The following is a 12672-nucleotide window of genomic DNA, read 5'->3' as shown; positions in this document are numbered from 1 at the left end:
TAAATCTTTTATGGAAATATTGATCTAAAAAAAAAAAGAGTCAACTGAGTGCTTTTCCGGTCATCAGCGACGGGGGCCGACCCCGGGGAGTCCATCCACTCTGGTATTAATGCAAGCCGGGGAAGATGGAAAACATGAGATGATGTTGTCTGAGCGCTACAGACAGCAGCCGTTCTAAACATGTTTAAACAACAAATGAACAAAATAACAAAGGTGTAAAATGAGCAAATATGATGTGACGGAGATGATCTTGACACGTTCTTTGGACGTTACTCCAGCACTAATTGCTTCTTGAAATGAATAAGCAGGTCAATACTGTGGGATTATGGAGATTGACCCTGAGCGGCATTATTAGATTTATATGGCTGTGGATCAACACCACAAAACTCTGCATTTAATTTGTTCTTTTATTGAAGACAGCAGCTATTAAACCAATGGAAACAGAAATAGCTTGAAGGGAAAAGAACACAACCTCACTTTTGTTGTTTATATATGCAGTTGTCTGCACATAAACTTCGAACAAAACGATGAACTAATGAGTTTATCTTCTCAGACACCTGAAACACAAGAAGATGTTCACAATAAAAGTGTCAATTAGATCACAACGTGTATTGAAGACAAGTTTATGACACAAGGAAACAGATTAAAGCCTGATCAGGAAGTGCAAAGACTTGGTTATTTCCATGATCACATGAGCAGCTGAGGGAACATTGACATGTAAATACACAGTGATAATATAATCAAGAGTTTATATGACATTTAAATTCAACCTGAGCCTGTATTCAGTCACATTAAAGCACTACTAGCAAACTACTTTCTTTTTTTTTACTTCCACAGTGGCAGAAACAAGCTGGCAGACATTTTGCCAGAGAACAAGCAGCTATTTTATGAAAACACACCAGAATCGAGGCACCTATCGTGTCTTCAATTTACACAAATTTAAACAACTTCCTACACACATATCTAGACGCAATGCAAATACTCAAGCAATGTCTCAAGTACTTTTCAAATTTGCGTAGACTCCCATTCCTTCAGGTCAGACCACTAACAGGATTTAAACAACAGGAAATACTGTAGGTCTGAATCTCTTTACTCTTCAACTTTCAGTTTTCATTTGTTTCATTAAAATCCCTTAAAAGTAACTACTCGTCATCATTTATCTGATGCAGTTAATTAGTTATGAAAGCTTTGTTGTTGATGGTTTTTTACATTAATAACCTACATGTTGCAACGTGAGAGTCATTTACTTGGACTTAACTTAATAAGTTATACAAGTCAATCAACAAAACACATTCAACTTATTCTGCATCTATATTCATGGACAGTGTAGATGAAGAACTCTTGTTCTGCCATGTGGTGCCGTCTGGAAAATCCCTTCATTTGGCGAAACTAAATACTATAACAGTTCCTGATTTCAGTTTAAAGAAGAAGTATTTATTTAGTGATCCAGAGCTAACAAAACAAAGACACTATATCATGAAACATCATCAGCTGTTGATACAGTTTCATGTTTCCGATAATAGAGCAATAAGTGCCATTTAGTGGCTTTTGAAAATGAGGACACGGTATCATGATACATGATCAGCTGTAAATGAAACCTCATCAACCAATCACAGGAGACACCTTCATAAAAGTATCACAATGATGGAATGTAACATATTTGAAAAGAAAAAATGTTAACAGATAACTGCCTTTTATTGTTAAGAAATTATTAGGATTAATGATACACAAGGACCCAAATTACTCTCAAATAAATGTTTTCTGTGACCTTATTCCATTTGAATCTCTTAAGGATTGAAATAATTAAGAACTGTAATAAATAAAAATGTTAAAAATAAATGAAGGAAAACTTACTCTAACTGTATATTTTTACAGGGAGCGTAAATTCTTGAACATGTTGAAGCACATGTCTCTCTCTTTGTCCTGGCTGTCTTTGAGACTCCTAGGTCAAAAAAGAAAAGATAGTAAACACAACATAAATGTCTTTAAAAAAAAAAAAAAAAGTTTAATGTTGGCAGCGACTCACATTGCAACTTTCCTCAGGAGGTTGTTTATGTCGCTGTCAAAAGGTTTTCTGGTCTGAGCTAAAATGAGGCAACTCTGAGCTTTTTCATACTCACCCAGCTCCATACCAGCCTGGAGGAGACAGAAACATGTTGGTGATGAAACTAATGGAATCCCTGTTGAAACTTTTATTTACAGAATAAAAAAATCTTTCATTTTCTCGATTCGTAAAACCACTCATTATTATTTTATCTTTGACACATCTGTAAATATCAGGGCTATTATTTTTATTATTGACTCATGTTTATATTATGAATTTTACTGTGAATTTATAGAAGCTTGTCTAATTAATAAAAATACATGGTTAATGTCAGTTTATTATCTGCAGTCCATTGACATCTGTAATTGAAGGAAAATTGTGAATATAAATGTATCCGTTTCAGACCAACCTGACCACAGCGGAAGAGAGCCTTCGTGTTGCAAGGATCGATCTCCAAGACATAGTTGGCGTATTTCAGGGCCTTCTTCGGGCTGTCTAGCCGCAACTCAGTGAGTGACAGATTGAGATAGAGAAGCAGCTGCGAGGCTTTGATCTCCTCTTTCTCCGCATCACTTTGTGTTTCCCTGTTAGCCAGCAGAGCCACGGCCTGTGTTGATCGAGTTAGAGTTGATTAGGAAACACACTTTCATCCCGACACGAACGCAATCGATACCTGTTTGTAGCGATCCTTGGCGTTGAAGAAGTTCTTCTGCCTGAAGCAACGGTTCCCAAATTCACGAAGAGTACGTACAACTTGGATCAAAGTGGACAACGGTGTTGAATTCTGCTCTTCCTGGAAAAAAAAAAGCAAGAAAGAAGTCTTAGTACATGATAATTCTGGGTGTTCCTTTAAACAAAAGATCTTACTGGACTCAGCGAGACAAATTCGTCCACTTGAGCCGAGTCCAGAAAGTCCAGAACTTCAACCTCATAGAGAACTGTGGCAGCATGAGGGATGAGGGGAGGACATCCCATCTCTCCGTACGCGTACTGAGGCCGAAAGAGGAAGCGGGAAAACTCGCCTTTCTTCATGGTCATCAGACCTAGTTCTAGTCCAGTAAGAGTCAAATCTAAAAGATCAAGTAGTAGTAGTAGATTCAGGTTATACAATAGTTTGAAAAAAAAAGGTTTACACTGGAAAGAAATAAAAAATAAAAAAAACCTCTTCCCAACTTCATTATCCGAGGATGCTTTATATACGTGTTGGTTTCAAAAGGCTGACTCGAGTACTCCAGGAAGGCCGAGTAATGAACTGTTGGAAGAGTTTAAAGAAGGTTTTTTAAATATCGGGTGATGATTCTAGACCAGGACACATACTCAGTACTGATGCATTTTGAGGAACCGGCGCTCCTTCTCCTGGCTGGACCACCTGCTTCAAGATCCCTCCATCACCCAGGACATCCTGCATCCGGTGAGCCAGATGTTCGAATGGACTCTAAAAAGTTCAACAGATGGAAACACTTTTAAATGACATCGAACAAAATCAATCAAAATTAAACAACATAAATATGTAGTCTAGGCGCTTAATATAGTTTAAATGAATTCGTAAAGTTTTTTGTACTATTTTTTAATAATTACATTGTGCTAAAACAGAAGAAAAAAAATCAAAAAGTGTTAAAATACACGATGAAAAAAATGTCGACTTTCGCCCCTAGTGTGAGTTTTAGCTAGCCCGCTATTAAAGCTAACTAGCTAGTAGCTAGTAGCTAGTAGCAGCTAACACAGGTGAACTCACCGGAGAAGTCGTGCGCGTCACCGGCGCCTGCATCGCCCGGTTTATTATTCCGTTATTCGGCATCACGTTAAAATAAAAAATATTATTCTCAAGACTCTCCTACTTGTCTTCAAGTTGAAGAAGTTGAGAAAGAAGAGAAGTTTTGATGATGGCTACTGTTAGTGATTGTGGTCACGTGATCTCGTTAACCAATGAGGAGACGCGATCCAGAAACATAACGGATTTGACGTTTTAATAACTTGAAAAATATGTTAATGTTGTTTTTTTTTAAAGAGCGATTTTTTTTTATTGTTCAACATTAGCGTATATCCACTGTTCAGTCTTGTTTAACGTTTATTTATTTATTAAGATTAATGGATAAATGCGAAACTTTATTTAAACATTTGTCAGTAACATCAAGTTTAAAATGTTGCAATTCGCGTCTATGCTTAAATATTAGTTTTGCTTGTAAAATGAGAATAAAAAGACAAATATTACAAACACATTTTGCATGAGGTATTTAATACACCTAGATCATATGTTACCCAAATAATCAACATTCATAAATAAAATCACATAAATTGTTTTACTATATTGCTTGAAAATAAATTTAAACATTATATATATTATTATTTTTCTTTTCTTAACATTCAAGATCATTCTAATTCACAATTAAATCTACAAAACTCTACTTTTTGCAATTGGGTTTCAGAATAGAGACGATACAAAACAACATGAATACAGTACAGAGTGTTAGAAAAAAAGCATTGAATTATTTTCTTTATAAACGTATATCAAGTATCTATAAACACATATGGCTGCATCCAAATATATTTAAAATGAAACGTTCTGATCAAAATTGTCCGTGTGGTTCATCAGAAGTTCTGCAGTTCCTCAGGATATACAAAGTTGTTCCTGAAGAGTCTGTAAGCCAGAAGTTGACCTCCAAATATCATCATCACCAGGCCTGAACCTGCGGGACGAGAGTTTAAACAGTCGAGTGAAGCTCTGAACGCCGCCTCACAGCAGAGGAGAAGCAAAAGGAGGATCTCGTCCGGATATATATTCCCACGTCAAAGGAGGAAGAGTGGGAGTGTTTCGGTTCTGGGAATTAGTTATATGTCCATTAGAGATGATCAGTGAAGGAGCAGAACCTTACCTAGAGCGATCCACCAGTGCTCAGCTGAAGGGAAATCTGACATCACTGGGAAGGAAAAACAATGAAAGGACTATAAATAAATCTGCAAACAAGGAGACCAACAAGAAAATGATAGAATACAAATATATCTACATAATGCACCAAACAAAAAACACATTTTTTAAAGACAAATTGATAAAGATCTGTAATGAATTTATATATTGTTTTTAATGCACCTACAGTTCCTTTAATTTAATCCATTATTAGATTTTATAAGAATAATTACATTATTATTATTCATGGTCAGGCTCCTCCTTACATCACTGATCTGATCCAGCCTTACACCCCAGCTCGGGCTCTGAGGTCTGTGGATCAGAATCTTTGGAACGATCTTCCTCTCCCTCTGTGCTTGATGGATCTACTGACTCCTTCAAGAAACATCTTAAGACGTTTCTATTTGTTCAGGCTTTTTCTTGATTTTCTGGAACTCCTGTTGTGTTATCAGTTTTATCTTGATCTTTAAAGTATATACTTTATTGAATATTGTTTTGATTGTTTAAGCGCTTTGTGACCCTGGTCTGGAAAAGCGCTATATAAATAAAAATTACTTACTTACTTACTTACATTATTGTGAACAAAAGTCATTAAAGTTAGCTAGTTATGGCTAATTAATCTCATTTCCCCCCTCCCCACCCCCCACAGTTTATGACCGAAGGGGCATTAGTGTGTCTCGCCATAATTATAATCCCACTAGGTTATCTCCAGGTGACTGACACAGTCATGTGACCACGTCCACGCCGCCTGCTGCTATATGCAGTTACATAATGAGATGTAATCAGCTCACGCCCTGATGGATCCACTTGATGTCTCTGTTCATATTCACCTGCCACTGTCAGGGCGACGTGCAGCAGCGTGACCGTGATGGCGTAATCCCAGACCCACTCCTCCACGATCCAGGCGAAGACCAGCCCCCCCAGGACGTAGGTGACTTCTGTGGAGATGACACCCACTGAAGGGGGGGGAAGAAACAAGCTAAGTTTTAGAATTGTCAAGTGTTGTAAAGAACCTACATTTGGATAAAAACAACCTGATGAACAAATATAGGATGGAAGGAAAATGTAGCACAAACTAACAAACTAACTCACCAAGATATTTTGGATTCTGCCATGATGGTTGTGTTGTGTAGTCAAATGGTGCCAACAAGCTGTTGATTTCATGAACTCTGCAAAAAAACATTTATTTTTAGTCGTTTTTGTCTTGATATTTGCAATCTAGTCACTGCTTATTTGTAACTTTGCATAGTCGGCGAGCAAATGGAGACATTGGCATGAAAAGTTATGACTTATAATAAAATATAATAAAATAAATCAAATCTTCTATAGCATCACACGTCAGGATGTGTCAAACATACAGAGAAGCCATTAAATAAACGAAAATGAATTTGTTGCATGTTAGAAAGTTAGATCCCATCTTATCGAATATGCTCCGATCTATAAAAAAGTATGTCGCACGCCAGCAGCATTGTTTTGTGGCCACTAGGGGGCGTGAGGAAGTTTTGGTTCAAGTAGCATCAACACAAATCTATTGGTGAAAATTCACCACCATGACACAAACTCGGCTTTTTGCAACATTCATTTGGTGCAAAGATTGTATACAATAAAACATTTTAAATTAAAAACTGAGTGTGTGTGTGTGTGTGTGTGTGTGTGTGTGTGTGTGTGTGTGTGTGTGTGTGTGTGTGTCCGTGTGTCCGTGTGTGTGTGTGTGTTACCTGAGCAGTCCAATGCAGAGACTGACGACCATGTAGTAGAGCGAGTAGAAGCAGACCATGCACATCAACAGATTCTGAAGGACGACCTGGAGAGACGGATTCAGTTCTCATATTACTCCAACAGTACTTTCATACTAAATCACTAAACAAAAATTTTTATGAACACAAAAGACCTATTATTCTCAAATATTGCTCACAAAACCTCAAAGGTGTGGCAATGAATATTGCACAAGTGCAGTATTTGCTTTATTCATAGATTTGTGATTAATATTTGAGAAAAACAAGTATTTTGTCTAAATATAACATGTTTAAATAAATGGACTCGGGAAATATTAAGTCATATTTTGTCTTAGTAAGATCCTCATCTATGCTTTGTTATTAAACTATATATCTATTTTCTAATATAGTCTACTTCTACTTAGCCACAAAAAATGAAGGCCTACATCTTCAAAAGGTTTGAAAACCCCCGTCAAAGATGATTATCTAGACAGGAAGTGTGTGACAAGACACTTAGAAGATAACAGAGCGTCCTCGGCCCTGACATCTCAGCCCCTGCAACACCGATCAAACTAATTACATTAAATAATGGGACGCTCGCCAGAGTTAGGATGTTCAACGAGCCGCCTCTTAATCTGACTGTTGCTGCTGATAATAATCTCAATATCCACTCTCAGAACGAGTATAAATAAGTTGGATGTTATTTTGTTGCGTGTTGACACAGTGTTTGTTAAATATGTAGGGCAGGTTTATTATAGCCAGACAGTAAAGAGGATATATGGTTCGAGTGGGAAACAAAGCTGGAGCTAATGCCATCAGTCACCTAAACTCTGACTTGTTTAGACTTGAAAGGTTGTGTTGTTGGTGCTCCATGAACCTGGTCAAGACCAGACTGATCTGTGTGACCCTACACACCAGCAAATACACCTGCACAGGTGAGACCTCATGTGGGATCTCCAGCTCGTCCTTCTACACCGACAGCGAGTGCTTACCCATGTATCGCTGGGCGTGGTCTTGAGGGAGAGGGGTCCATGACGTTTGATCAGCGTGAATCCACAGCAACGACAGCAGAAGTCCAACAACATGAATGGCCGCTGGTCACAAAGAGAGAGCGTTCAGACTACATGTGTTCATTGTGCAGTGTGTGAGAGAGCATGCTGGGGAACTGGAGGAGGGATGGATTAGAGTAAATGAGATTACAACTAAGAGGTCCGAGCAAATCCCACGGGATGAGCAGGATAGTGAGATCCTTTAAATAATAACAACAATACTGTTGCTGTAAAGAGAGACTGCTCACTTTTTTTATTTTGTCCACTGTGTGATCTTCCACAGCCCCCTATCTGTTGAACGTGGTAAGTGCAGCATAACAATCATATTTTGCTGCTAAAATATTATTGTCAACTGGCTACATTATTTTTTAATTTCGACAATAAATATCTTGTGTAAACCCAAACTCGAATATGTTTCATGCCTTTTACAAATAAACAAATAAATAGATCTGTGTATCAATTATGAGGGGGAAAAAATGGTAAATACTTTTGTAATTTACTAATAGTTTCAACTTCATCTAGATTAGTTTGACTTTTGACAATTAATATCTTGTGTAGACAAGGTAAAAAAATGTTTCAAGGCTTTTACTAATAAATGACAACATTTCAATACATTTGTTTATTAATAATCAGGGGGGAAAAAAGCAAAGTACTATTATTTAAATATTAATAAATAGTGTCAACATCGGCTGAATTGTTTTGACAATAGATTTGTATATCTATAATGAAGAACACTCTGTCTCTCTCCCTCTATAGTAATTGCTTTCTTTAAACATTTCTTTTTTTAAATTGTTACTATTATGTGCACTATTTTATGCACATTTTGTTTGTATAAATGAAATATTGAATGATGTTTATTTGTTATATGGTTCATAATAAATGCTACTAAAATTCAAGATATATTGTTTAAATATTGCTTCTTCTTTTTTAAATCTGACACTGTTTTAAACTCTAGATGTCTAGAACCCCCATTGATTATCAATATAAAACTTTAAAGTGATGTTTAAAACATGACCAGTAGGTGGCAGCAAATCCTTATTCCCAGTTAGAAGACTATTCAAGAGTGACAGTGTCAGTGATTGAAGTAACAGTAAAAAATATTTTTAAAAATAATAATTCTTAGTAATAGGATCCACTGACTAACATCTACCGTAGTAACATATTTCCATTATAACAGCGTAAGGAAGACGGAGCAGAGAGCAGGAAGTGCAGATGACGAAACTCTAGCATCACAATCATAAGTCCTTAAATAGCAGCAGCAACTCTTTATCCCACTCTCAGCGTCACAGCCTACGTCTGAGTGTGCTCCGGAAGTCGCACGTGCTGCTTTTATAAGTGAAAGAGAGGCGATGATTTGACTGCTGCCACGGTAACCTGCATCAGTGTTACCATGGCGACGGAGTCCAGGGGGTCTGCAGGGCAAGGTGGGCGTCAATATTTGTGTGACTGAAGAAGTCAGGAAACGACTACAGATCTTCTGAGGTCACTGTGGACGAGACAGAAATACATTTAGTGCAAATAATGTGGAAATTCTACTACTACTTTAACTACAGTACTTATGTTGACGCTGATACAAATACAATCAGGAAAATAAGATTGAACAATATTTCAACATATTGTGTGTTTGCTGTGAGTTCCGAAAACACGGACGTTCACTCTGAGCATCACAAGATTTAGTGAAAACATCCTGCCAAGTTGAAACACCCTTGTCTTTACACCAAAAATATACTTAAAAAATAATGAAGAACAGAACATCCTTTAAGGCTTAAAAGCATTTAGACAGATTCCTGCGCACGGATGAATTATTAAACCGCAGCTAAAGGTTCAAACAGGCTTCATAAAAGAATGTTTTCGGTAACCTTCCTCTCTCTCGCTCTCTCCCAGGTTGAAACAAGGTAATACACTCAGATCATAGGCTTTGTAAATGATACAGGAAATGGGAGGAGTAGTTTAGTAAATATACAAAATAAATAGATAATAACACAGAGGCTCTGTGACCAGAACATCAAGCAACAGATTAACACCAAAATGTGCATGCGTGAGTGCATTTTAATTAATTTATTAAGTTAAATGTCGTTTATTTTTCTCATTTTTAAGATTGAAGTGGATTAAGAGGAAGAGAATCCCTTGCTTAACAATGTTGGTCTCCTCTCTGCTCAACATCCACTGAAAACAACCAATTAAATGTGACTTTAGTGAACTATTGTTGTGCAGAGAAACAGCAAGTTAAAGATCAGCAATTCATCTTTCCAGAGCTGAAGACTTATCAGATCACAGTCAACTCTGCACTCTTTCTACGATCTTTATCATCCGGATATCAAGTGAAAAACATCTGGACACACGTCATCTTGAATAAAAAAAAAAGGCTCCTCTCCATGATGAAGTCTTGAAATCCACAAATTGAATCCATATCCAGTCGCTGACATGTTTCCATGTAGGAAATATTCTCAACAACGACGTTGACAAATACGCAGCTAAACATCTCCTTTTAGAATCAAACACCTCCCACATATGCTCTTAAATATTCAACCATCACCCTGTTGTTCCTCTCAGAGGTTCAATGCAACACCATGTGTTCTTTAATTTACCAGGAGAGGTGTTGAGTGCTGACCACTGCAGCCCACAGAGTCCAACTCTTGACTCTCAATTGTCTACAAGTGGCAGGAGATGAACTATAGACAAGGATGTCCTTCACCCTCTCAACCTATGGAGCTGGGATGAACTCCTTGAAACCAATGTTAAAGGTATAATGAAATGAAAACAAAGGATAGAAAATAATAAAGAGAATATTAATTGATTGAGTATCATACATTTAGGACCTTTGATCGTTATTAGAAAGCATAAAAGCGTAGTAAAATAACAAGTATTTGGTTTAGACATTTTCTGTCTGTCTTTATTTGTAATGAAAAGTCTTATTTTATTTTGAAATAATTATCCTCTTTGAGTATATCTTGACTCTTGTATATTTATATAATTTCCTTAGTCCATATATATATATATATATATATATATATATATATATATATTTACCAAAAAAGTCTAATCTTTAAATAAAAATGACAATTAATAATGTTTTATTAACTAATTTTAGTTTTCTAACGTCATCAACAAGGCTTTAAAACAATATTTTTGATATTATAATTTCTTGGACATGAGAAAACCAGGAGAATCCAGCCAGTCTTGACTGTCAAACTCTCATCAAAACTTGATGTGTTTGTTAAAAACAGCGATAGAAACAGCTTCATCAATCTGTAAAATCCTTCAATCTGAACTTCTTGCCTGGACAACAATAGAGTCCACCAAGTCTTTGTCTTCCTCCAAACCCTCTTTCTCACTCCTTTTACTCCAGCGGCCCCTCTGTGTTTTCATTCCAACTATTTGAGGAATGTAAATAAGATTAATGACCTCACAGCACTGAGGCTTGGACTCCTATGAAGCCCAGAGTTCATCCTGATCCTACAGCTGTCACACGTCAGCAGGAAATGTATTTTATTTTTTAGGGGTCAGAAGTGTGTGTCTGTGGCATCAGAGTAAAATGAGGGTTAAGGTCAGACGGCAGATTTCGAGTTGAGCGCCGTCCAAAATAGCTTCAATGATCTCCATATTACTGGGTGCAGCGTTTATCCACTTCCAGCTGTTCTCTTCTAATCCCAGCAACGTTTTTTTGCTACTTAATCTGAGCCATCTGAGCAAAAAAGGCACGCGCTGGCAAACGTGCACGACCAGTATCTGCCGTTAATTTCCTTGTCGTCGCACACACACACACACCCCCCTCAGCTGGTGTGTGTTTCACTCGTGTAAACACAGGAAATGACACAACATCTTTTCGACTTGTTCGACCCAAGAACGTTCGGAACAAAGCGATTCGACATCTGGGAAAACACCGCAGCCCGACTGATTTGTGTTTAGGTTGAAATAGACGTAGATTTGAAAAGGGAAAATAAGAAATATGAGAATTTTTCAGAGAAGGACTGGAAGGAAACAATCGTCGATTAGCGGTTAGCATTGTTCGCGGTGGAACAGGACTCATTTGGAAGCTTTTAAACAAGCCTGGTATATTTTCATTATAGAAAGCATTTGAAACAAGGAACCATAAATAGGTTTCTATTGTACAGTTTGAATTGTCTTTTTTTTGTCCACGGGTAAAGCAAGTTGCAATAATATTTTTTTTATCTTTGTCACATCGAGAAGATCAGGAAGAAAAATTAAGATTTTGACAGAAATGCAGAACAATAACGGCATTTTTCTCATCATTTTATCAGCAAGCAAGAGACATTATAACACAAAATGCCCCCGAAAACATGCGTCAAACTCAAGGACTGGAGCCAAATATTGTCCACCGAAAATCAAAAGTACATTGATGTTCATGTTGATCTATAAAGGTTTACGATAAGATAAGAAACAGAAAAACACAGATATTTAAGATACACCAACCGTATGGACATCCAATCACATTCATACTTCTATAAACACCAAAACACCTTTCAGGCATTATTAGCCAATAGAACAGTGATAATATAAATGTTATATAAATGTCAGTCTGACCTGGACCAGGGTTCCTAAGGACTCTAAAGCAGTGATTTCCAAACCCCGGTACCGGTCCGTGAGACATTTATCACCCTACCGCACAGAAAAAAAAGAAGTTTGATTTATTTTTACTGCCTAAAAGGTTTTTCATTTAGAAAGAGAAGATGGATTCTCCCTTAAATAACATTAGTGTGTGACTCTGGACTAGACACAAACTCGTCTGTTTCAGACTCTTAATTCCATATATAAATAATGTTTCAACACAAACATGCTCACACATTGGCACAGACACACACATCTATAGTAAGTAAGTAAGTAAGTAATTTTTATTTGTATAGCGCTTTTCCAGACCAGGGTCACAAAGCACTTAAACAATCAAAACAATACTCAATAAAGTATATATTTTAAAGATCAAGATAAATCTGATAACAC

At 36.9% G+C, this 12672-nt stretch overlaps 2 protein-coding genes across 2 annotated transcripts; both read right to left on the bottom strand.

Moving 5' to 3' along the window:
- Positions 1-163: 163 nt before the first annotated feature.
- Positions 164-4245, bottom strand: fkbp6 (FKBP prolyl isomerase 6). Its single transcript, XM_087812791.1, has 9 exons — positions 3780-4245; positions 3362-3479; positions 3207-3296; positions 2912-3114; positions 2718-2837; positions 2454-2651; positions 2027-2136; positions 1855-1942; positions 164-557 (listed from the first exon to the last, which is right to left on the bottom strand). The coding sequence occupies exons 1-8, from the start codon at positions 3840-3842 to the stop codon at positions 1870-1872; spliced, it is 975 nt and encodes a 324-aa protein (XP_087668917.1). The 5' UTR covers positions 3843-4245; the 3' UTR covers positions 164-557; positions 1855-1869.
- A 379-nt stretch (positions 4246-4624) lies between these two features.
- On the bottom strand, positions 4625-7762 carry tmem244 (transmembrane protein 244). The gene is made up of 6 exons (XM_087813102.1): positions 7657-7762; positions 6668-6753; positions 6042-6118; positions 5780-5905; positions 4918-4962; positions 4625-4731 (listed from the first exon to the last, which is right to left on the bottom strand). The coding sequence occupies exons 1-6, from the start codon at positions 7747-7749 to the stop codon at positions 4634-4636; spliced, it is 525 nt and encodes a 174-aa protein (XP_087669228.1). The 5' UTR covers positions 7750-7762; the 3' UTR covers positions 4625-4633.
- Positions 7763-12672: the final 4910 nt, after the last annotated feature.

Source organism: Callionymus lyra, chromosome 17, assembly GCF_982586985.1.
Source record: "Callionymus lyra chromosome 17, fCalLyr1.hap1.1, whole genome shotgun sequence".
NCBI lineage: Eukaryota > Metazoa > Chordata > Actinopteri > Syngnathiformes > Callionymidae > Callionymus > Callionymus lyra.
This window is presented reverse-complemented; position numbering and strand designations above follow the sequence as displayed.

Excerpts from the sequence above, each read along its gene's own strand:
- tmem244 (XM_087813102.1), bottom strand. The coding sequence starts at position 7,749 with ATGTTGTTGGACTTCTGCTGTCGTTGCTGTGGATTCACGCTGATCAAA. Across the intron at positions 6,754-7,656 it reads CCACGCCCAGCGATACATGG|GTCGTCCTTCAGAATCTGTT; the intron begins GTAAGCACTCGC and ends CCGTCTCTCCAG. Across the intron at positions 4,732-4,917 it reads GCACTGGTGGATCGCTCTAG|GTTCAGGCCTGGTGATGATG; the intron begins GTAAGGTTCTGC and ends CTCGTCCCGCAG.
- fkbp6 (XM_087812791.1), bottom strand. The coding sequence starts at position 3,842 with ATGCCGAATAACGGAATAATAAACCGGGCGATGCAGGCGCCGGTGACG. Across the intron at positions 2,838-2,911 it reads AATTTGTCTCGCTGAGTCCA|GAAGAGCAGAATTCAACACC; the intron begins GTAAGATCTTTT and ends TTTTTTTTCCAG. Across the intron at positions 2,137-2,453 it reads CTCTCTTCCGCTGTGGTCAG|GCTGGTATGGAGCTGGGTGA; the intron begins GTTGGTCTGAAA and ends TGTCTCCTCCAG.